Genomic DNA, 24,798 nt, shown 5'->3' with positions numbered 1-24,798 from the left:
CTCACTGAGCGTCGAGCCACTCATCCCACATAGAATATCTCTAATATCAGTGGCAGTGGGATATTTCCTTTTCATTTAGTTTGGCTCAGTCAACCTGAGCGTGCTGTCTGGTGGAACAGGAGAGGAGGTGGAGCTGCTCACTCTCGGCGATCTCCCACTGTGCTATTATTAACGTGGTCACCATTTTAATAGACTCTTCAAAAAGCAGCTCATGAGATTTTTTTCAGAGAATACTCGCTTACCCATGGGGCTTTTGTGTTTGGAAATTAGAATAAAAAATGAGAATATGGATCGATGAAATGCTAATTTTTTGGAGTGTTTTGGTATTTTCTGTATTATCAGCATAGCAGTCTAACACAACGTGGCCTGTATTTCATATGGGAAAAACACAGTTTTATGTCACTTTTAAAAAAAAAACATTTTATACTAAGATCAGTACAAAATTTCGGCATATTCTCACTTCACAATCGATATCATATTCTGTGCGTCAGAGAAGATCTTTAGATAATAAAATACTACGCTCATAAATGAATCACATCATTAATCTGTAAAGCTTAAAACCTGAGAGGTATATTTTGTATTTGATTAAAACAGGATTTAACTGAGGTGACTCATGCGGCATTTAAGAGATCCCATCAGCTCACAAGTTGGACGAAATAACTCTGGAAAGATAGGAAAATCCAGATTGGATTTCACGCCACATATCCAGCCGTGGATCTTATCACGGCATGATATGTTGGATCTTCTTCCAGATTACTATGGAGTGAAAAGCCAATGTCAGGCTCAGATCATTGCTGACGTCAGCATGTTTATTTTTTAATATCAAAATTGATCTCCGCTCATCATTAGACAAGATCTCAGGACAGTGATTGACTGTTTATGACACATGAAAGAGAACCGGTCAGAGGTGTTGACTCCTCTCTGCCGAGAACCTTTTCCATTCATCTCTTTAAGGCCAGTAGGTCACAGTTCACCCAGACATTTCGGATCCCCCGCTCAGGCACTCCCTGTTACTGTAATAAGAGCCACGGTCTACAGAGAGCAACTCGTGGCGGTCTTAGTGGTTTCATCATTACATTCCTTCTATTGTACAAAGCTTCCTGGGCCGGGATAAAATAAAAAATAGTAACAAATATCCTCCTCAAATATAAATCTCTCCAAAGCTGTTTACCTTCATAATGATTTCCTTTCTTGACACCGACACGTTCAATGTCTCTGCAAGGCTCCAATTGATTTACTGAGTGGCAGAGGGTTTTTTTTGTCCCTCCCTTCAGCTTTTTACAAGCTCCTGAGGCTGATGCCAACTCAATCCGCTAATTTATATTGCCAAAAACCAGGGGAAGCAGCCAGCTCTTTGGTGCACTGAGAGGAATCAGCCTCTCAAGATCGGATCTTGTGAAACACATGTTGCTGTAAGCCCCAGAATCCTCAGCATTCAGCTGCGGAGACCAGAGAGCATTACAGTCCTGATCATGATGCCCCGGCTGATTTGCAGCCGAGAAAACTCACTTAGCGAGCTATGGGCTCAAGAGCAATCAGAAAACTATAAAAAAATAAAATAAAAAAAATCCCATTACCATTTATACCCTTCCCTCCCTACAGGATGAGGGAGGGAAGGGTTGAGTTTTACTGTATGTGCTTTATTGTTTGTTTTTATATGATTGTATTTCTGCTGTCTTAGCCATGGGCTCCCTTCATTGGAATTCATCTTGAATCTCAATGGGATTCTTCACTTGGTTAAAAAAAAAATATATATATATATATATATATATATATATATATATATATATATATATATATATATATATATATATATATATACATATATAAAAACATATATGTATATATATATATATATATACATATATAAAAACATATATGTATATATATATATATATATATATATATATATATACATATATAAAAACATATATGTATATATATATATATATATATATATATATATATATATATATATATATATAACAAATGATCCAGAAACTAGTTCTATTTTAAAACAACTCTATAAAAAAGATTTAATTGCTATTTGGAAAAAAAGTTATTTCATTTCTATATATTGGAAGAAAAAAGTATAGCGATTCATTAAAAAATGGAAATCAGTTTAAATGATTGATTAATGAGCAACTGAATAATGGAAGATGGATACGATGAGTGATGTCGCCATGAAGATGTGATCGTGACAAATTCAAACACGCATTAACCCTGAACAGCTGAGGAACCAAAACAGAAATCAAACCAGATGTTCAATTAGAGCGCAACTGTTGTTTTTTTTTTTGTTGTTGCGGCGTCTTACGCCTGACGCCCTCATCCACCCCCCGCGGCCGCACCTCTGGTTGAGCAGCGCGAGCAGCTCCCCCGCGTGGTACAGGTCGTTCCGCGTCACGCGGCCGAAGCGGAAGGCGTTCAGGTTGCAGAAGGTGACGGAGGGGAACGCCATGGCGGGGGCGGCGACCTCGTCCAGTTTGGTGACGTGCGGGTACTCCAGGTAGCGGTGGACGCGGTCCGCGCACACGCAGAGCAGCAGCCCCAGCGCGCCGAGGAAGGACGCCGCCCACAGGCAGCGCTTCACACACGCGCGCTCGTACGTGAAGATGTGCGAGAGCCCGTGCAGGGTGGAGCGGCGCGCGAAAACCTCCACGGGAGGAGGCTGTGCGCGAACGTCCGCCTCCTCCTCCGATTCCACTCCGAGGTCCATGACCTCCGCCCCCCGCGCCCCCCCCCCCGTTCCCCGTCCCCCCCCCCCCCCCCAAAAAACCCCCCCCAAAAAACAGATTCGAACACACCTTCAGAACATCCCACTTTGTTCACCTGCCCACGCGACGGATCGTTTCTCGCGGTGTAATTACCCTCGGACCACGGGGGGGAGGCGCGGGGACCCTCCGCGGACCGGCTGTGGCTTTTTGGGCATCATACACTAATCACGGACCCTCGTGGGAAAAACATAACCCCGCAGCTCGGCGTGAGTTGGCGAATCCATGCCAAAACCGCGCACACGCACGAACACTTCTATTTTGTTAGGATAAAGAGGAAAGACACGGATCATCCGTGCAGTTTGTTTTCAGCGTGGTCGCATCCTCCATGAAATCCCCCATGGCAAAAAAAAACAACAAAAACAAAACAAAACAAAAAAAAAAAAACAACAACAAAAAAAACTATTTCTAGTTGTTGATCAAGCTGCGTTGCTGCCGCGGGTGAAATCCTCCGGGTCCGGACTCCCACCCCGCCGAACACCTTCCACTCCACAGCGGTTCGGCTGGAAGGAGTTATTCTCGGACCTCTACACGTCGTGGCTCACGAGTAGTGAAGCTTCCACCCAGTGTGCATGTGGGTTTGGCAGAGAGAGAGAGAGAGAGAGGGAGAGGGAGAGAGAGAGAGGGGGGGGGGGGAGAGAGAGAGAGAGCGAGAGAGAGAGAGGGAGAGGGAGAGGGAGAGAGAGGGGGGGGGGGGGAGAGGGAGAGAGAGGGGGGGGGAGAGAGAAAGAGAGAGAGAGAGGGAGAGGGAGAGAGAGGGAGAGGGAGAGAGAGGGGGGGGAGAGAAAGAGAGAGAGAGAGGGAGAGAGAGAGAGGGAGAGAGAGAAAGAGAGAGAGAGGGGGAGAGAGAAAGAGAGAGAGAGAGAGGGGAGAGAGAGAGAGAGAGGGAGAGAGAGATGGAGAGAGAGATAGAGAGAGAGGGGGGGGGAGAGAGAAAGAGAGAGGGAGAGAGAGATGGAGAGAGAGAGGGAGAGAGAGAGAGAGAGAGAGAGAGAGGGAGGGAGAGAGAGAGGGCTGCTCTGGCTTAATGGATGAAGAGACTGCCATTCACTGGTCCAGTTGCTGTAGTCTCACACCCGCACTACACACAGTGTGCATGGTTCTCCAAATTATAATAACAATAAACTACTACATTTATCGGGTTTGTATGCGTGCGTGTGTGTCTGTGCGTGTTCGTGACGAGATAGACAGATATTATTATTATTATTGTTATTGTTATTATTATTGTTATTATTTTTAATTATTGTTGTTATTATATATATTTATATATTTTTTTATATTATTGTTATTATGATTATGATGATTATTATTATTATTGTACTAATACTAATAATAACTTACAGATTTGGCGATAAATAAACCCTCAGACACCAACGGTATGCTGGCGTGTACAACTAATCCGTGCTTTCAAATAACAACAATTATAACGACATATAGCTAATTGCATGACATGAAAGATGCATATCCACGACTAAAATCAAACAGCACCAAAAATGATCAACCTGCCACTATATTAAGAGATTTTGAATGGTTCAAAAACGCAACAGGGCCTTCCTAGACGCCAGTGCTTTGTTTATCGCCAAATATAATTTCCCAGCACGAAAACGATGAGAACAACGCAGCTCTGGCTCAGTTGGAGCGTTTCCTCGGCTCCGGGCGCCGCCACTGTCCGTGGTGCTGATGCGCGGTGCTCCTCCGGGCCGCCAGGCGGCGCCACGGCGCGGCGGACAACAAGCCGCCGCCCCGGGAAAGAAGGCACAGTAAACATGTGAGCAGGAAGAAAGATGGCGGCGCACCTCGGGCTGGCGCGTCTGTGTCGACTGGCGGGGAGAAACCTCTGCCCCCGGCCGGCGGGGCGCGCTCAGGAGGCCTCGCCCGCGGCCGCGAGGTGCTACGCGTCCGGATCCGCCGGGAGCGGTGAGTGACGCCTCTCACGGACGTCGGACGTCTCAGCTGCCGGTAGAGGTCATGCCGGGGGGCGGGGGGCGCTCCTCGGGGCAACATCCCATAATATGTTCCTTGGCGTCTGTCTAGGAAGCGAGTTGAAGGGAAAAGCACGGAATTACCTTTTGGTGACATTAACCCCGTTTAAACTCACTGGAAGTAGTCGGGAAGTTAAGATAAAATACAAAAAAAAAAAACACTCCCAAGTGATGGGAGTTTGTGTTCTCTTCTCAAACACGGCACTTTAACCAAGCCTCTTAGGTTCGAGGTGTCTGCAGGTCCTTCAAGAAATGTGAATGTCAATTGTCGATACAGACGTTTGTTTATTTACATTTTTAGGTGTAGTGCATGCTGCCATTTTTTTCCTCCCTCATTTTTATTCACGTGAATCTTGTTCCTGCTTATTGTTTTCATGCGACTTGTTGGGGCTGTCACCCCACACAGATGAGTGAACCAAACGATACGTATCTCAACTCAGTTTTTTTTTTTTTACAAAGATTAGGCCTTTAAAGTCACTAAAAAGGCTTCAACGGAATTGGAAAATTGAGTCAACATTAATTTCAACATAAACGTTACGTCTGACTTGAACCTAGTACTTACCATCGTACCCTCCTGCGGTGCTAGGTGAACCCAACCCAACCAAAGATAAATTCTGACATTGTGTTGAAATAGGTCTTTAAAATGGCTTTTGAAAAAAGTAACAAATGGAACTCTCTGGTTCCTGCGAACCCCCCAAAGTGGTGTTTGAACTACTGAAGGCTAGGATGGTGCTTCTGCGTCTGCACAGGTGTCGTTTGGAGAGCTTTGCGTGGCCGTTTGCTTTTTATGCTTTTGATTTGGTGTGTGACGTTACAAACCACAATGTCCAACCTCTGGCTGCAAAATCTCCATTTCGAAATCGCTTCCCGACACTAAGGTTGGGCAACTCGGGCAACTCAGCCAATCAGCTCGCCCGGCACAGGACTGCCCCGGTGCCATGAGATTTTGGGAGGCGTGCGCACCGGCTCCTCTGCCACCTAGTAACAACCCTTCGCCACGCAGCCCGGCGGAGACGTCCGCGTGTATCTTCGCGGACGCAAAGACCAGGCCTTGACGCTCTACAAACACATAAACTTGTCGGTTAAAAAATGTGCGGTCACTTAAATGAGCGTCGCTGATATCAATAACACAATAAAGTATGGCTACTTTTGTTTTTTTTTGTTTTTTTCCAACTGCAGCTTTACAGTTTAGGCTGGATGAAAGGACAGCACACAGCAGCCTGGACCTCTTCAAGAAGGACACGGCGGTCATCTACCGCATGCTGGGCCTGGACCCCAGTCGAGTCCAGGACAACCCCGAGCGCTTCCGGGACTGGGCGGTCGTGTTCGGCAACGAGAAGATCACCGGCGGGCGGCACTACTGGGAGGTGACGGTGAGGAAGTCGCAGGAGTTCCGTTTGGGCGTGGCGGAGGCGCTGATGTCGCGGGACGACTGTGTGGGCACCAACGCGTCCTCCTGGGTGTTCAGCTACGGCCAGCGCAGGTGGTCCGCCATGACCAGCAACAAGGTGGTTCCGGTGACGCTGGTGGGCAAGCCGGACCGCGTGGGGATCCTGCTGGACTACGAGGCCGGCCGACTGGCGCTGGTGGACACGGACGATCCGAAGGTCATCCACACCATCAAGGGCCGGTTCAGGGGCCCTCTGTGTCCAGCGTTTGGACTTTGGAGCGGAGAGTTGCTCACACACTCGGGCCTGGAGGAGCCCGAGGGCTTGAAGTGAAGCGTGGAGAGCTGTGGAGGGTGAGGATGAGAGCGGAGCGGGACCCTGGCGCTCGCATGTGTGTGTGAGCCGCTCCTAGATGAGATAAAGCTGCTCGATTCAAGATTTTGTCTGAATCCACGGGTAGAGAGCTTTTCGTCACCTCTATGACACTCAATGCAATTAATTCACAAGTCTCAGGCAAATTCATTGCAAGATATTTTACGTGTGTAGCTCACGTATTATCTTTGACTCGAATAATGTTACGCAAAAAATGTTCTTTCTGTTGTGGAGCATTTTTCACTTTGGGGAAGTTAACTGCCAGTCTGGTGCCTTTTAGCATTATACACAACGTGTTTAAGTCAAAACCTCTAATAAACCTGAATATCTTCATCAGGACTGCTCCATGTTCATCATTATGTGTTAGTGCGTGCTTTACCTTTTTACATTCACAGAGGAAAGCTTTGCCTGAAACTCATTCCCTTGTCAAACACAAACAATTTAAATACATCAAATTAGACAATGATTAAAAAGCCTTTTACTTTTAGTTGATACCAGTGCGTTGTGCGTCGATTACAGTGCTGTGAATTGTTGTACAAACCATGGGTGATGTTCTTTGTAAAAGAATGAATAGAATGTGACACAGTTTCCTCACTTTTCGGAAATGGCGCAGAAAACCGGAATTACCGGAAATAATTGAATCCCAAACTTCACAACACAGACTCCCAGCTTCAGGAATATCAGACACGTACAGTACATTCATCATTTACAAATTTCAATTCACTTTTCCATTTTGACGTAACACCAAAAAATAAAATAAACAAATGAATCAGAGCCGGTAAATTAAATTTCAAATCTTAAGGAATAAATACAACATATTTAGCATCTACATATTTACATCAGTGGAATTTCCAGTTAAATACAAAACCCACATTCAGTGATAAAGAGCGGAAGCGGCCAAGCCTACTGGCATCATATGCTGAGCTTAACCATTCTTTTCCAATGCAATATGCACTCAATTCTGCACTGTACAATCTATTTCAGCTCCTCATTCACACACCGCGCTCACTCAAATCGTCCCAATACAAACGGGTTCCACCTTGTTGAGCTCAAACCACGACTTTCACCGTGTCTAGCGTGGCCTTCTGCTCCTCCGGTTCTGCCTGGGAGTCGCTGTCTGAGTACCCGCGCTGGTACTCCTGCAGCACCGACACCACGGCGTGATGGCCGAACTGCATGGCGTCGTCGAGGGCCGTGTTCCCCCATCTAACGGACGTGAGATCCACCCAGAGTTGAAGAATGCTCCCGTTTGCACAATCTTTCACGTGAATGGCTACGGACGGAAAGGACCTACCTGTCTTTTATGTGAGGATTCACCTTACAAATCTCCGTGAGAAAGACCACCGCTTCCACCCTACCTGCGAAGGGTTACGGAAACCAAAACATCGTCAAGGCCGGTCTGGCGTAAACGCTCAACAATATATTTCCAAACTGGGATTAGACAGCGTCGCGCAAAATATCACATTTCAATTCTCTCGGTTCATATATCAGTCGTGACTAAGTGCCGACCTTCAGAGGCGGCGACGTGGAGGGCGGTGCGGGAGTCGTAGTCTCTCTCCTCCATGTTTACAAGGGAAAGGGCAAACCTTGAGGGACGCGCCGAGGAGGGCGGAGGAACAGAGACAGGAAAGGTTCACTCATATCATCGATTGCCGCCTGACAAAGTATATACCAAATTTCTCTAAAATGACTGAAAAAGCCTTAACAAGATAATTTTGCTTACATAAAGATACAATTTTAGATTTACAAAAAAATAAAATAAAAAGCAGCGGCTGAATTATTAAGATCCTCAGTTCGATGTTGTGGCCGAGCTCTGACCGAACTCACCTCCTCAGAGCAGAGACGTCACCGCTGTACGCCGCAAACATCAAGTTCACCACAGACTTGTTCTAATCGGAGGAAAAGGGAAATACGATGACGGTTTGTTGCTTTTAGGGGAGGTCGCTGTCAGGATGCTGTCTTATCAGCCCCGTGACGAAAGACAGAACGACCAGTGCAGCTGTTGGACACATGCGCACAGACGTGTACGGTGTCTGGTTAATACCGGGTCGTCGTCCGATCGCCTTCTTGGGTCATGCTTCTTGGTGAAGTGCCTCAAGTTGTCATAATTGTGAAAGTTGAAGTGAGACACCAGGTCCTGTCGAATCGAAATGAATCGTGGGAAAAGAAAATGAAACCTAAAACATCACATGGCCATTGATCAGCACGGATTGGAAATTGGGGCCCACACGACGGAAAATTCAACTCCAATTCCTATATAATCTGAGACCAAATAAAGGGTGAGATGCTTACCAACATAAACGACTGTGTGACCGACTGCGTACTGTACCTGACAGAAGTGGATTCCACGGACGCTGTTCCCGAGGCGGTCTAACGAGGGCGACCAGCACATTAAACCCATCACATTGGGGACCACCAGCAGCACCGCACCTGAAACGCCAGATTTAGCCGGCAGGCCCACCTACGCCACGCGGAGGAGGCGGCTCGTTAGCAATGGAAAAGTCATCGGCGACGGATTGCTGCTCGAGTGTCCGGCTGACTCACATGGAAGGCAAACTGCCCGGAGAAGTCGTACATCCCGCACGAGTGCATGAGGCTCAGGGTGTTCCTCACGGCTTCGGTGCTCAGCACGCGCTCCTCTGTGATGGGGCAGATGCCGCCGTTGGCCAGGGTGGCGGCCATGACGCTGCCCGACTCGCAGGTCACCTCGATGGAGCACAGCTGGGGGGGTGGGGTGAACATGAGGGGGATCAGGGCTTCGGAACGGAACCGCACGCACCGCGCGGAGGCGCCTGGTCAAACGGAGACACGCTCACCTGGAAGTAGATGTCCAGCGCGGCTGTCATGTCCGCGTTGTCAGGGAAACACTACGAGAACGACGGCTTAGGGTCAGACACACAAGAACGTACACTGCAGACGTTGAGTGAGGTCACTAACTTGGCATTGGCCCACAATATGAAGAACAACGGAAATTAAACACAAATTCACCCTTTTCTCTTTGAGATAGTAGCCAATTGCGTAATTCCGATCGCCAGTCTCCTTTTCTGACTGAAAACTGTAAGAGTAAGTAGGTATAAAAGTTAGTGTGGCCAAGGGCACTTGTGATATACAGTATATCATTATGTCCTAGATATGTATCGTGGAACATCACTCACGTTGCATTGCTGAAGCCCACATACTCTTTGCCGGCCGCGCGTTTCAGATACTCCATGACCTGCAGTGATAACACAATATATAAGATAGGCTTCAGCTTCCACGGCGTTCAAATTCCCAGAAACCCGGGCGTAAAAAAAAAAAAAGGTAGAGAACGTGTTCACTCACATGGTCGAACCTCTCGGCCTTATTTGAAACCGGCTGTTAGAAAACAACAAGACACAAAAGAGCGGGTCAGGTCTGTTCTGTGTCTACGGTTTCGAAACCGTAGCTCCCCCGGTCGCCGCACAGCAGGTGGCGGTGTTCGGTTGTGTTGCCGTGCGTGGAGACCGTTCCTGCCGCGTCCGTGGTGTCCTTCTGCCTCTCTGCGTCTATGTGGCAATGCCTCCGCTGACGTGCGCTCGGAGCCTGAGGTCAGGTTATTGCGCTGCTTTAAGTTTCAAGGCCCCGCCGAAAAGACCGCTGCCAGGTTGTAAAGCTCCCAAAGCGGCGCGCACGCCGATTCTAATGACCACACGGCGAAAGGTTGAAGATATCAAATATGTCCTGACATTAAAGGGGCTGCTCCTTGGCTAAGTTTGCTGGATGCTTTTTTATCGTGCACGGTAGCCCTTCAGGGTGAACACGCGTGGCTTGGCGAGAATTGTGGTCCCCGGCATTTTGAAAGATGAATAAATAAATCAGTGAATACCTCCTTGGCCGTTACTCATTTCTTTTTTACTCGACACGGCAAATATTTTCACTGTGAAATATCGAAAAACCCAAATTCCATTCACACAGGTTTTGTGTGTGTATGTGTGTGTGTGCGTGTGTGTGTGTGTGTCAATAAACACGCCGGCGGTCATGGTCAAAACACAGCACACAAAGCACACCTTCTGCTTCCCGGGGTCTAATTGGCCGGACGCGCACACACGCCCCTCCGCTGCAATCCCAGGACTGAAAACCCCTCCTCCCTCGCGGAACCAGACCCATAATTTACAAGACGTGTGTCTTTTCCAGTCAGCTGGACAGGACAGGCGTCCAGGAAGGGGCAAACTCAGCAAAACGAAACCTAACTATAAATGGCCTCCATTCACTCGATGACATTGATCGTAGTTTAGACACTAAGTTAACAGTTCATGTAGAAATATCTAATCCTTAATAAAGACATTTAAATCTGACGACTGGAAAAACTTTGAATTCCATTTAATACAAAACGCGTGGGCCCGTAAGTGATAATATTTAAAATTCTATGACAATAGTTCAAGTGAATGCTGCCCGACTTTATTTATTTGGTTTGTTCGTTTATTTATTTATTTATTTATTATTTATTCGTTTTTAATGCTGCCTGACTAGTTGTTACGCCATTTTAAGTCCTACCCTCACAGTGTTTAGATATAATTCAAAAAATAATAATAATACGATAAAATAAAAATTCATCTTCAAAATGCTTGATATTTAACAGAAACATATGAATAAAACTGCTTCTGCGATCGCCACGGGCACGACACTAAAACGTTGTCACCATAAAGTTGAACGTTGCAGAGGAGATGAACGGTCGGAATGTGCGCGAGTCCGCATTGTTCGACGACGTCGCCGAGTGTTTATCATCACAGCAACCTTTCGATCGTGAGATTTACCTTCACTAGAGAACTGATGACTATGGCTCCGGCGTTCACCATGGGGTTGTGCGGTTTATCTGCATGAAGAGAGAGTATGACTCTGTATTACCGGGACGTACTCCCAGCCGCAGAGCCCATAAGACACCTAGAATGAGAGCGGATTCTAGAACGGACCGCTCCCTTAACGGGGTTTTCAAACCCGTCCGTTCAAGGCAACGATGTGAACACAAGTTGGGAAATGTCAGACATGTACTGTATATTCTTTCACTCCCACACTCTCTCTCTCTCTCTCTCTCTCTCTCTCTCTCTCAAAGTCCGACTCCGGAGGAAAACCTAAAGAGAAATGTTATAGCTATCTAACGTCCCGACCCTTTACTACCGTGGCTCTGTTGTAAACATCCATAGTTTGCCATGATGTAACTCCTGGAGCTGGCACCGCCAGCACACTTTTGGAAGCAGTAGATTATTATTCAAATTAGGTTTACACAACCATTACACAACCGTCAACCCAAACCTGAATCAATGACATAGGGTTCTCCAGGCAGCATGGGGGATTCACCACTTGGTTATTGAGTGACAGACAACCTTAGTCGCCTGCGTCGGTTAAATCCACCCAAAACAAATGCGCCGCGCTGAACACACACGGGTCCACAGGTCCTCTTTCAGGTCCCCACAGGACACTTTCCTCCGCTTACCGTCATCGTCAAGTGATAGCTTGTTGAACTTCAGTCCGCTGGGCTCCTTGCCCACGAAGCTGTGCACGTGCTTGCTGCCGAGCTCGTGCACCGCGATGGCGTACTCCAGGGGCTTCACGCACGACTGTAGACAGAACGGGAGCTTGGTGTCGCCCTCCGAGTGTCTGCAAGTATGCGCGCGCGCACACACACACACAGACACACACATACACACACACACACACACACACACACACGGACACACGCACACACACACACATACACACACACACACACACACACACACACACACACACACACACACAGAACCGGACGGTGATGATGGAGAAAAAGGGTTCAGAATGAAGAAAAAATGACCATGTCATTATTGCTGAAGAACCCCCTAACCCCTGAGTTATCAGGTTCTTGTATCACTCTGAAGGGGGATTATTTCGCAATGATTACCGACTGGCTGTATATATAGATATTACATATCATTTACTTATGACAGGGCTAATAATATCAGATAAACGACACCCGCACGCTACCTCTGTCCGTCGATGGTGCACAGAGATACACCCCAAAGATCGGGACTGAATTTAGCCAGTTGGGGAATGTAATCCGCCACCTGCAGAGAGAAACACAGATATCATGTACAAGCACTATATACACACATTATATGAACCAGTGTGTGAGTGTCCTTATGTGTGTATGTGTGTGTATGTGGGTGTGGGTGTGTGTGTGCGTGTGTGTGTGTGTGTGTGGGGGGGTCTTCCATCACTCACCTTCCCCCCGTCCTGTGACTTGGCGCTCTCATACATGACGTTGATGCTCTGGGTGAACTCCTGGAAATCTGGAATGATGAACTTCTTCCTGAAGGCCTGGGTCAGCAAGATGATGTTGTTGCCGGCGCACCTATAAAAAAAGAGGGCAGCACGCGACATTAAGACCATTAGGGGCGTTTACAAGACCACGGCTCGGTGTTAAAATTACGACATCACTCGCGAAGGAAAAGAAACGACACAAAAGCCCGTCCCTGGATTCCGCATCATCATGTGTTTGATTTTAAAGTTTAACTTTGTCATGTTGCACATTATTCTTTTGTCTTCTAGGTGTGCTAAGGTCTATTTAATAAGCACTACGCCAAAAAGGGGGATTCACGTTGTGTTATTATAGCCGAGCTATCCATCTCGCAAGCGTGTGAGGTCTTTTGGACATTGGGGAGAAAAATGGAGAAATATTATATTATTCATGCGGCACGGTTCAAAAAGGAAGGAAATAGTTCTGCATATTTTTAGAAGCCTCTTGCTTGGTGAGCCCGGCGAGCATTCTTCAGGAAAGTCGCCGCGCCGAGTACACGCAACGCGGACCAAGCGAGATGTGATGTGATTAATGGGGTTTTCGAGGAGCCAGAATAACACTGTGATCCGCTGGGTTATCGACTCCCAATTAGGAAGTGGCGCTGTGTGTACAGCAGCCGGGATGAAATAATAATTTGATCCCCTCTTATAATTTGTTGAGCCTGCGAATAGTCATCACACCCTGGGAAGCTGGCGGAAAGCAATCGCCTCTTTTAACTCCCCCTCGAGCCGCTCCGTCTCTCTGAGAGCCTCTCGCGCACCTTCTACATGCACCAGCGTGTGTGTGTGTGCGTGTGTGTGCGTGTGTGTGCTTGTGCGAGTGTGTGTGTGTGTGTGTGTGTGTCATCGCAGCTGTTCACTGTAAAACTTGTGCCTCTGTCAGTCACGCCGGAGTCGAATAACCCCAACACTCACGTTTAGCCTCGTACAACCTAATCAAAGGGCCTTTAACCCTTCACGACCCCCGCAGATGCTCCACGCTGTATAAGAAGGATTTGCATACATTGTATATCCTCGATTTCTTTCGAATATGTGACCTTCAGATTTCAGGATATCGGCCCTAAAAAGACTAAAAAGACCTGAAGGCTACTGTTTCCGGTGGGAAACCACAGCGGGAAAACACAAATACAGCGCAAATAAGTGAGACTTCTTTTTTCCCGCACTTCCTGAAGAGCTTCTGGTCCATCATGACTGGTCCGACGGAGTCGCGCGAGGCTTGACGGATCTGAGCGATGCAGTCGCGCAGCCGGGGGTCGGACGTCAGCAAGCCCGTCTTTCTCAAGGCCTGGGGAAAGGACGAAAGCACAAAGGGCAGTGTTTACAAGAAAACGTATTTATAGACGCCGTGGACAAAAAAAAAGAGATTGAGAGGGAGATACGATCATGAATTGGATTGCGGTGGCTCAAAATCAGGGTCAATCAGTACGGGGTTCAAACATCCGCGTGTCTGCAAATACAGTAGATTGATTAATAACCTGTCAATCGACAGGTTATTAGAACTATGCGGGGGCGCCGCTTCAGGACCGCGACAGGAGTCCAAGCTCAGAGCCAAGCACATGCTGCCGTGCTGACTCCAGTATGAAACATGTGCTGCTATTTGGAGGAACATCATGTGCCAGAGCCTCCGGACTGGACACAAGGAAGATGCCAGGTTATTTTAATACCCGTCAGTCCGATAACAGATTCGGGCAGGATTCAACACATGTCCATATGTTGTTGGTGGTGGCGGAGAGCCAGACCGTTGCACCACACTGGTGCGCTGCCTTTGTTATTGTGTGCCAGTGGGACACAAGGGTCAGTGACTCAGCGGCTGAGGATTGGACAAATTGATATCTCCTCATCTCCGCTTAAATCCCATTTTACATTAAACTCAAAAAATGACCCCTTCCCTTCATTACCGGAAAAAAAAACAGCACTAAAGTGAACTCGAGCACCCATTTTGAAAGGGATAAACAGAGAGAAGTGTGATGCTTGAGCCTGACCAGCACCTACTATGCTATATTAATTATTTATAAAATAAATGTTATCTTTAGATTTGTTTTTTTAAGGTTTGCGGTAGGGTTAGCGGACTCATCAAGTATGTTATAAATAGTGGAAAAACAATCCTTTAAAGCGCGTATTTTATTTTATTTTTATTTTTTTATACATGACCGCCACCAATCCCCCTCGTTGGAGAACGATCTTACCCCGTTTTGATCTATAAACAACTGATCATCATTACTTCTCTAAGAGGGAGGGAGGATTGCCACGGGTGAGACAGAGAAACATAGAGACAAACAGCAACATGTACTTGGAAAAACATAAACATGGAAACATCCGATGACATGTATTTGACAAAACATGATTAATCAAGTCAACGTAAATTGGAACCGCAATTACGGCGCGTGGCCCCTGCCTGTGGTAGCTATGGCAGTAAAGGAGAGAAAAGGAGGAGGATGTAATCAGGAGGGTGTTGTGGGTGTATTGCATATTGCAATGTCAACCGATCTTCAAATCACCTGAAGACTCGACGCAATCACTAACATAGCAACATATTTATATCTAATGTTAAAAAAAGTTTGGAAAAAAAAGAAAATAAAAAAAAAAAAATATATATATATATATATATATATAATGTTAAATAAAACAATTAAAATAGACCTCATATAATAAAATAAATGGTTCTTGAATATGTTTTGCAGAGTGGGATAAAACAACCATGACTATGAATACCTAACCTCTTATCCACCACTCCATCTACATTGACTCGCTTGGCAAAAATTAACTTTTGACTATTTTAATTAAAAAAAGTGGACGCTTCAGTCTCTGAGATGTCAACTTCGAGGTCTCTGTTCTTCTGCTGCTCTCCTCTACAAACACATCCAGTCATCCGCGGTGTAATCCAAAGCCACCTGTGTTTGCACACTGCACTTTTGCTGGACGTGCGCTCCTCTCAAAATGGCTGAGTTACCATAGATGCCCATGTTGCACGTCTTCCATTTGAGAAAATTGAGAAATCAGGGTGTGGACGTGTGGACTAAAAGCTTTATAGTCTGTGTAATATCACGGCATGGATGCACAATATCCAGTGTTTTCATTTCTCTTGCTCCATTCATTGAGTTGTGGCGCAGTTGTCGAGAGCGGAGATAAACTCTCAGTACGCGTTCTGTTATACTTTATTCCTACATATGCAGAATCAAAATGTACTGAAAATCAAGTTCTAAGTCTCCAAATACCAACTCGCTCCCACAGTCATCGTGTTGTATCTATGGATGTTTACATCGGTGTAACACCTGCTATACTTAGCACCTCTTACATAGGAAATGTCCAAAACACTGGTTAAACCTGACCCTGTTTTCATCCTGGAAAACACTGTGATAAATTCCTGTTTCAGCTCCTATTTCAGGTCACTGTAAGGCAGTACAGTAAGCCACGGTCACGCTGGGGGAACATGCAGCCAGGGCACGGTGGAGGGTGGGCGAATGTGTTGTCCACTCACAGAGATGAACTGTGAGAGAGGGATCTTCTCTTTGCCATCAGTGATGGTGTAGAACAGGAGGTCCTCCAGCCCGTCTATCAACCTGTTTCTGTGCCGTGAGAGGGAAGATAATGTGTCAATTAGTTAGGTAGCTGGGTATCAAAGCCCTCCTGCTGTGGGCTTTGATACCCAGCTACCTAACTAAATAACTAAATAACTAACTAACTAACTCACTAACTCACTAAATACATAGGCACACACATACACAAATACATACACACATAGATACATACATACACACATACATACCTCCATACATACATACATACATACATACATACATACATACATACATACATACAGACATACATACCTACACACACACATATATATACATACATACATACATACATACATACATAAAGACATACATAAACACATACATACACACACATATACATACATACATACATACATACATACATACATAAATACATACAGACATACATACAAACACATATACATACATACATAGACACATACATACATACATACATACATACATACATACATACATACATACATACATACATACATACAGACACACACACATACATACATACAGACACACATACATACACACACAGACACACACACACACATACATACATACATTTATACACACACACACACATACACACATACATACATATATATATACATACATACATACATACATACATACATACATACATACATACATACACACATACACACATACACGAATAAATGACTTTTGAGAGAACTTCTCCTGTGTATAACCAAAGTTACATATACCTATGTATATCTGGCTAGACCGCGGGAACCTACTTGGAGCGTGCTTTGGCCCCTGCCGGGTCTCTCTGGTGATGGGAGAAGCGCTGGCTCCAGCAGAGGAGCTGAGCAGGCAGGAGGCTCCGGGACCACAGCGCGCTCTCACCTCCCACCCTGCTGGGGTCGGCTGCGTTCTTCAGGAGCTGCAGGATCCCGGTGTTGGTGGCCCGCAGACCCCTCAGACAGTGCATTGCGACACGTGTGGTCTTACCAACGAGACACGGGAAGTCAAAAGAAAGGCCGGCGGTGATGCGCGCACTGGCCCCCGGGCAGGGAATGAAGCCGCCCCGGGGCCACCGCGGGGTGAGGAGGACAGCTGCCCGGGGGGCGGGGCTCTGGGGGACACATGGCCGTGAGAGCACGCTGCCAGGCAGCGGCCAATAGCAAGTCAGTCTGAAGAAAGGGATTGGGCCGCTCTTTCTATCTAACTTTAAAAAAAAAAATCACTTTATTTGATTTGAAATTCAACTGGTTGCATGTTATATTTGTTGATATAAACAATATAAAGTGTTCAAGTTGGCAGTGAGAAAAATGAAAGGGGCTGATATAATCAATGACAATAGAACTAATAATAATAATAATAATAATAATAATAATAATAATAATAATAATAATAATAATAATAGTACAAATAATAATAATAAAACTAATAATAATAATAATAACAATAAGGATAATAATAATAATAATAATAATAATAATAATAATAATAATATAAAGTTGATACAACTACTAATAGAAAATAGTACTTTATTTTGTACTTTAAGTACTGCCTATCTATACTATCTTACTACGACTAAAAATGATTATAAATTATTTTTTATATATATATATATATATATATATATATATATATATATGATATAATAATAATGAGACCACCATATTTTGGACTAACAGCAGATCAAACGACTGATCATGAAACATACAGCATCGTGAAAGCTATTCGTCGGATAAGTCTGAATTGTGGCACCGTCTGCTGTCGTTTTTCTGGTTTGAAACTATGTTGAAATGAGGTTTGTTGAGCGTTGTATGTGCACATAATAGCGCACGATTGCCATGACAAGCGCTATTGCGACACACCGTGGTAGAGCAGTAGCGCACTGGCAGCGACATGCCATTCTCCTCACCGCCTCCAGGTGGCACACGTGCCCAGGAACAGCCAAGATAAGGGCAGGGGTTTGGGACCGATAGTTTCCCATTGGTACAGCCTTGCAATTTAGATCTTGCTTCAAAAAAGCTGTTTCCATTCTTCATCTTAAGTGGAATTTGAAAAGTGCTCACGGCGGTGGGGGAATGAGATGATCGAGTTGGGCAAACTCACTGACACCGTGACATCGTACATCGGCCAACGACCCTGCGTCACTGTGGGGAATCAGGAACTCACCAACTACGGAAAACCATCTCCTAAAAACTGTAGGGAACCTTCAACTGGCCGACGACCTGAATGGGTTTCACTGCGGGTTTGAAAAGCCCACCTTGCTCTCTGCTCTCCCGGCCTGCCCCCTCACCCCTCCCCACTGACGCCCCCACCTACACTCAGGATCCGTGAAGAGGATGTGAGTCTGCTGTTCTACAGATAGAAGATGGGAAGGCTCCAGGCCCAGATGGCGCGTCTCCCTCCGGCCTGAAACTCTGTGACGACCACCTGGCCCACATTTTCTACCCAGATCTTCAACAGATCTGGGTAGAATATGAGCTGTGTGAAGTCCCCTCGCGCTTCAGACGCCTCACAATCGTCCCGGTCCCCAAGAAACGGTCCCCAGACGGTCCCTGGATTAAATGACGACAGGCCCGTCGCCCTGACGTCTGTGGTCATGAAAGCCTTTGAGATACTGGTGTTGGCCCACCTCAAGGACATCACAGGCCCCCTGCTGGGCCCCCTGCTGGGTCCCCCGCTGGGTAGGCAAACTTGGAACACTTCGACAGCACTACATCCTGCAACACCTCGACTCCCCAGGGACATACGCAAGGGTCCCGTTTCTGGATTTCAGCTCGGCATTCAACGCCCCCCAGGGTTGTGCCCTCTCGTCCCTCTGCTCTTCTCCCTCTACACCAATGACTGCACCTCAGGAGACCCCGTCTGCTAGACTCCTGAATTTAGCAGACGACACAACGGTCATCGGCCTCATCCGGGACGGTGACGAGTCTGCATACGGACGGGAGGTTGAATGGCCGGCCCTGCGGTGCGGTCAGAACAACCTGGAGCGGAACAAGCTCATAACTGTGGAGATGACAGTGGACTTCAAGAGCAGCCAACCTGCCTCAGGGGCGGCTGATCCAGTTCATCCAGTTTGTCCTCTGCACCTCCAAACCAGTGTCTGGTTTGGTTCGGCCGCCGATCAGGACAGGAACAGACTATAACGGACCGCCGGGACTGCGGAGAAAATCACTGGAGCAAACCTGCCCTCCATGCAGGACTTGTGCATATCCAGAGTCGGGAAATGTGTGGGAAACATCACTGCAGACCCACCACACCCTGGATACAACCTGTTCCAACTCCTCCCCTCTGGTAGGCGCCACAGAATACCGGTGCGCCAAAACAACCAGACACAAGAACAGCTTCTTGCCACAGGCTGTCACTCTGATACACACTTGAACCAGGCACACAGTGTCAGAGACAATCCCTGTGCAGTAAAGCTGGAACACTGAACACTCACTGTACATACAAATTCTAAATGACGTATTTGGGAGGCTCAACAGCTTTTAACATAATGTCATTGTCAATACAAATCTAAAGACATTGTGTATATACTGTACATTGTGTACATGCATATAATGTCATATCCACCTACCTCATGTATATAAAGTAACCTGTTAACTATTCCATATTTATTCCAGCATCTTTGAGATCTGCACCATTGCACTATTGCCTTCCTGCTACAATTTGATTGCTGTTGTTTTTATGTGTGTGTGTGTGTGTATATATATATATATATATATATATATATATATATGTATATACCTTAATATACATCTACATCTGTATTTAGTAGTCAAATGTATATGTTTAGCTCGTTGTCCTTGTATCAGCTGTATGTCAAGTCCATGTAGAGTATGTACATGAGAGTATTGAAAAAAACAGTCAAATCCCTTGTATGTATGGGAACATACATGGCGAATAAAGCTGATCCTGATTCTGATTCTGATTGAAGTGAAGCAAGGTCCTTACAAAATGATATGTTGGAACTTTTGTCTCCTGACCACTTAGGAACGGTGTGTGGGTGCTAAATGGCATTTTCAAGTGCATCCAGAATGATATTTTTTAAATCAATGAATTGTCACCCTGTCTACCAGCCTGGTCGTGCTGCCATGTGCCCATAGCTGCAAACATGATTATCGTGTGGTGCTTTACTTTTCTCAGATGTCCAGCCCGTTCCTATCGTGGCAATTTACTTTTCTTCCAGGAGAGTAAAGCCAGTGAAATGGGTTATGGTGGCCCCGCCCCATCCAAATTCCTCTCACAGAACCTACATAACCATTCAAGCTTCACAGGACACCTGCTCGGTCTACATCAACTCCCCCCCGGGGGTTTAAGAGGTGACATCATTAGCCTCCATCTACAAATGAATGCGGCCTCATGAAGTTTTTTGGTGGCCCCATCCCACCTCGCCCGGCGTGGCACCTCTCCGAAAGGGTGAACGCTGCCCCATGGCCTCCCTACGCTACCTGCGCCGCTCGCAGCTGCTCTGTTTTAAAGGGGTGAAATGTGTTCCATTCCTCAGCCGATGAATGCCAGCTTTGTCCCCTCAGCGTCCATCTTGTGTGAGAAAGCCCCCCCTCGCTGCATGCCCCGAGCTTGGACAAACTTAACCCCCCCCCCCACCCCCCCATCCCCCAGCCCCCTCGCCGGCTCACACAGGAAAAGAAACATACTTGGTCTGGTGCTTTGGTTCAGGCTCGGTATTCTGGGGATCGGCGATAAAGCCCTGCCTTATGGACCAGTTTGGATTGACAGTGTCCGAGACTTTAGGGGGAAAAGGTGTTGCTGCTGCTGATGATTGAGGCGTTTGTATGTATGTATGTATGTATGTATGTATGTATATATGGTGGTTGATTGGTACATTCAATACCTTTCCTGAAATACATTTTGTTTCACTGCATTGGGTTCAACATTTGACTCCACGTCGATTGTCCTGGCGTCTATCTATTCGACTCGCTCCCAGAGCACTTCTCCTCGTTCTCAGCCCGTCTCTGTCTCCCTTTCTCCTCTTCTACCGTGCGTCCTCTGAGGGGTTTACATGTTTGTCTTCCTGGCTTAGTCTCAGCTCTCGCGGCCCTGAAATGTATGCTCTCCTTGAGAGGCAAGAGTCTCACACTGGGATCATTTCATCATCAGATATAAAATGCCCCTAAACACCTCGATCGAACAAAGATCAGTTCTGATTTTTCTGTAAAACCAGCAGCCCATCGTAAACCAATATCACCTGCATGGTAGGAATTATTTTTTCACTCTGTTGAGCAGAGAAATGCAGTTCCTTATTTTATTTCACTTTTAAATTGAAAGATTCTCCTAATTTAGTAGATTTGGAGTGTCTTCTATTCCCCTTTCCCTCAAATTCCAACGCAGACATACAGACGTGGCAACCGATACAGATGTAGAGAGAATGCATGCGCAAGTGAAAGGGAGACGGGGAGGAAGCAATGTTAACATAAGGATGTGTATTAAGAGGAAATGACTTCCATTCCGAACAAACTGCAATTTTTTTTCTGGTTTCACAAAAACAAACCTCTCTTTCAAAACAAACACAGCACCGTAGAGTGAAGCAAAGAATAATCTTGAACATTTTGCACATATAAATTGGAACAGGTTTAAGATGCTTCATTGCTAAAGATGATGATGCCGATACATTTCCAAGTAAAAAGAAATCCAACTGCATCGGAATGCCATATGGTAATTACACACTCACTGCTGACAGTTCCGCAGCTTTTCCACTAGAGGGAGTATTTTCACACTTACATCTAAGCGTTTGGAATGAAACCGTAGTTCTCAAGAAATATCCCCGTCACCGTCTTATTTCACATAAAAACCCTCTGAAACTAGTTTTGAGTCTCAGGTATTTTCTCACAAAGCCTTGACAATCTTTTTCAGCACAACAGCCGTTGCCAGTGTAGCAGCCGGTGATCCCATTTCTAACACACTACATTTACGGTAATTAGTAATTACGACCTAGTTCCTCAACGGATAATCCTAAAGCGGCAGTTTATGAATTCTAATCGGCTCCCGGTGAGATTCAGGACGTCGGTAGTTTTTGGTGCCGTTCCACACGCCGCTCCCCTCCAGGTGGGTGCAGACGACTCTCCGCCAATAATGTCCACAAACACCCCTCTGCAGTCACCGCCGGGGCCCAAACCTAGACACCCTCTAGACCCCTGGAGCCTCTGTGCACTCTTACAGCCCTGAAAGATCTGCCCCCCACCCCCCCCCTCCCCCTCCTCTTCCTCCCATCGCCACCACCCCCCCTGCCCCGTCTTCATCCTCCCACCCTTCCACACCCTTCCTTAGTGGCCCCCCTCCCCGGGCTTGCCGTGCGGCTATCCCCACTGCCCTGCCATCTCACAGCATTCCGTGGGCCCGTGCACACAGAGGCCTATTGTGTGGCCCCGAGGGCCGGAGAGGGAGAAGGCGAGCAGAGCGCCGGGAAGTGTGGAGCTGGACAGGACAGAGTTTAAATTTGCCTCTCATTGGTACCACAGACAGAGATTTTTTATTTTTTTTTTGCACTGAATTGAATTGAATTGACCCTCGCCGCAACTTTGCCTTAAATACTTGGGTGCGGACAGGCTAGACACTTTGGAAAGCGACGCGAAATGAACGGTCATTTCACAGATTCACTATTTTTTCTTATCCGCTAGTTGTACATTTTTAGGGGTAAACCTTGAGGTGCTTTGAAATTTGCCAAGATTTTTAGTTCCCCGGAGCGTTTCTCTGGCAGACATGCCGCTGTTGATGGACCGACTGTCTTTATAGTCTTCTTCATGTTTATCTCCCCTCTATCCATTTAGGATCTATCGGTACTCAGGTCGATGTGCGAAAAAAAAGCACACTCTCTTCATTTATGGACAAGAGACAAACAACCATGCCTGAATATTACTGTCAAGTCCTACTGAAGTGCACTATGTCGATGAGCAGTTTTTTGGCATTCATATCTGAGAGGGTCATTTATCTCATACCTGAAACCCACAAATCCATGCCTGTCCCACCATGGCTTCTCCTCCATCATTGAGGAGCATGATGAACCAGTGCATGGCAGGATGACACTGCACGCACCTCCGTTGTGCAAAGGGCGCAGGTTATTGATTCCGCCGGACCCCCGGCTGCTTAACTTCTTTCAGCCACTTTTTCGTCACTACGTCTAAATCGAGTGAGAGCGCTGTCCCACGTTAGGTTTCGCTAAGCGGCGTCCAAAAAACAAACATCCGCGCTTGCAACACTTATCAGCCGACCCCCAGCACCGATGAACACACATCACGGCTCTTTACCGTCCCTTCCAGGGCGGCTGTTCTCTTTGCTCCGTCCCGCCGAGCAGCGTTTGGGACGTGGGCCTTCGGAGTCGAGGCAGAGCGTCCCATTCTCTCTTTCCTGTGTGTGGAATGAGGCAGCTTTGGAGAAGGTCGTGACCCTGAAATTACTGCGCCTCGCTGTAAGACAGAGACCCATTCTCCAGCCCTCTCACCTGGTCCTTTCTACCAAAGAGGAATTTGATAAGCATCAGATGGATGTTTCATATCTTTGCTATTTTTTGAAGTCCGGCTTCATTATGTCGCGGGGACACCTGAGATACCACTTCACACGTGACGCCGTGGTAATGTGCCGCTTTCTTTGTGGCTCCTATCACCCAGCCGGGTCAGGACGGTGCTTCTCGCCGATCTCACAGCCTCCCGTCAACTGGTCCCTGTCCAAACACAATGTCCCCCTCTCTCTGAAAAACAGGGACCGCAATGTGAACGGGACATCTCTCATGGAATTGTAGCCAAGTTTCTATGATAATCTGGTCATTATTCACATAAACCTATTAATCATTTAATTTGCTGTCCTGTCCTGTGATAAACAGCCAAGTGAAATTTGATTATGAAATCAGATTGCTCCCTTCTAATGCTATCAATGTGTTATTATAACATTTCTATTCATTTCTCAGTGACATTACTCCAACTTTAAGTGGCCAAACAAGGAGCTGTAGGATGTTGCTTGTTTTTGTCCATTATCCCGTGTGCCCGTGAGTACTGAGAAGGGTTTTCAACTTGAAGATGGAAATTGTCGATTGTTGTGTTAAGTTTTGCTGTTGGGTTAATTTCCTTTTGTTCCTTCCTTTACACGCTGTATTTGACGAGGCCTGGCTGAAGCGTCGTCATGACTGTTCCACATCATCACTGTTTCGTGAGGTTGGCGGTTTCAGATGATTTTAAAGAGTGGCCTCGATAAAGATTTCCAGATATTTATGGATATCATTGTAAGGCGTTTTATATAAAAAAAAAGATGAGTGTTTGGTGCCACACCACATTTTATTTTCTTTTGGAGCAAAGTGAGCTTCTGGGTCACCAGAGTGAGGAGGTCCTGGGAGAAAGGGTCCAGGGGAGGAAAGAAGCCGATGGGAAGAGGGGAGGGCGACAAGGCTCAGGTTTCAGCTCGACTGGGGGTCTGGGGGAAGGACTGGCATTTTGGAATA

The 24,798-nt window shown here is 46.4% G+C and overlaps 3 protein-coding genes across 3 annotated transcripts in view; 1 reads left to right on the top strand and 2 right to left on the bottom strand.

Annotated features, from left to right (window-relative positions):
* LOC307240672 (acid-sensing ion channel 1-like) overlaps nt 1-2,716 on the bottom strand; it is a gene marked incomplete at its 5' end in the record, with an annotated part of 30,678 nt that extends 27,962 nt beyond the window's left edge. The window contains one exon of the mRNA XM_080014512.1: nt 2,349-2,716. Coding sequence (XP_079870638.1) covers nt 2,349-2,716 — 368 coding nt within the window. The remainder of the gene's footprint in view (nt 1-2,348) is intronic.
* Nucleotides 2,717-4,519: 1,803 nt separating this feature from the next.
* On the top strand, nt 4,520-6,852 carry spryd4 (SPRY domain containing 4). Its single transcript, XM_080015387.1, has 2 exons — nt 4,520-4,688; nt 5,933-6,852. The coding sequence occupies exons 1-2, from the start codon at nt 4,556-4,558 to the stop codon at nt 6,472-6,474; spliced, it is 675 nt and encodes a 224-aa protein (XP_079871513.1). The 5' UTR covers nt 4,520-4,555; the 3' UTR covers nt 6,475-6,852.
* Nucleotides 6,853-6,968: 116 nt separating this feature from the next.
* On the bottom strand, nt 6,969-17,417 carry LOC307241340 (glutaminase kidney isoform, mitochondrial-like). The gene is made up of 18 exons (XM_080015386.1): nt 17,129-17,417; nt 16,280-16,367; nt 13,965-14,086; nt 12,727-12,856; nt 12,490-12,569; nt 11,963-12,126; nt 11,286-11,344; nt 9,835-9,867; nt 9,669-9,727; nt 9,502-9,568; nt 9,330-9,380; nt 9,058-9,234; nt 8,843-8,974; nt 8,558-8,650; nt 8,341-8,402; nt 8,023-8,099; nt 7,808-7,871; nt 6,969-7,719 (listed from the first exon to the last, which is right to left on the bottom strand). The coding sequence occupies exons 1-18, from the start codon at nt 17,320-17,322 to the stop codon at nt 7,563-7,565; spliced, it is 1,809 nt and encodes a 602-aa protein (XP_079871512.1). The 5' UTR covers nt 17,323-17,417; the 3' UTR covers nt 6,969-7,562.
* Between the last annotated feature and the right edge of the window lie 7,381 nt (nt 17,418-24,798).

The sequence above is a fragment of the Zeus faber genome, assembly GCF_960531495.2.
Source record: "Zeus faber genome assembly, chromosome: 15".
Classification (NCBI taxonomy): Eukaryota; Metazoa; Chordata; class Actinopteri; order Zeiformes; family Zeidae; genus Zeus; species Zeus faber.
This window is presented reverse-complemented; position numbering and strand designations above follow the sequence as displayed.

Coding starts and splice junctions, on each gene's coding strand:
- spryd4 (XM_080015387.1), top strand. CDS start 4,556: ATGGCGGCGCACCTCGGGCTGGCGCGTCTGTGTCGACTGGCGGGGAGA. Junction 4,689..5,932: donor GTCCGGATCCGCCGGGAGCG/GTGAGTGACGCC, acceptor TTCCAACTGCAG/CTTTACAGTTTAGGCTGGAT.
- LOC307241340 (XM_080015386.1), bottom strand. CDS start 17,322: ATGCACTGTCTGAGGGGTCTGCGGGCCACCAACACCGGGATCCTGCAG. Junction 9,868..11,285: donor TCATCAGTTCTCTAGTGAAG/GTAAATCTCACG, acceptor GTTTTCTAACAG/CCGGTTTCAAATAAGGCCGA. Junction 8,975..9,057: donor CCGGGCAGTTTGCCTTCCAT/GTGAGTCAGCCG, acceptor CGCGTGGCGTAG/GTGGGCCTGCCGGCTAAATC.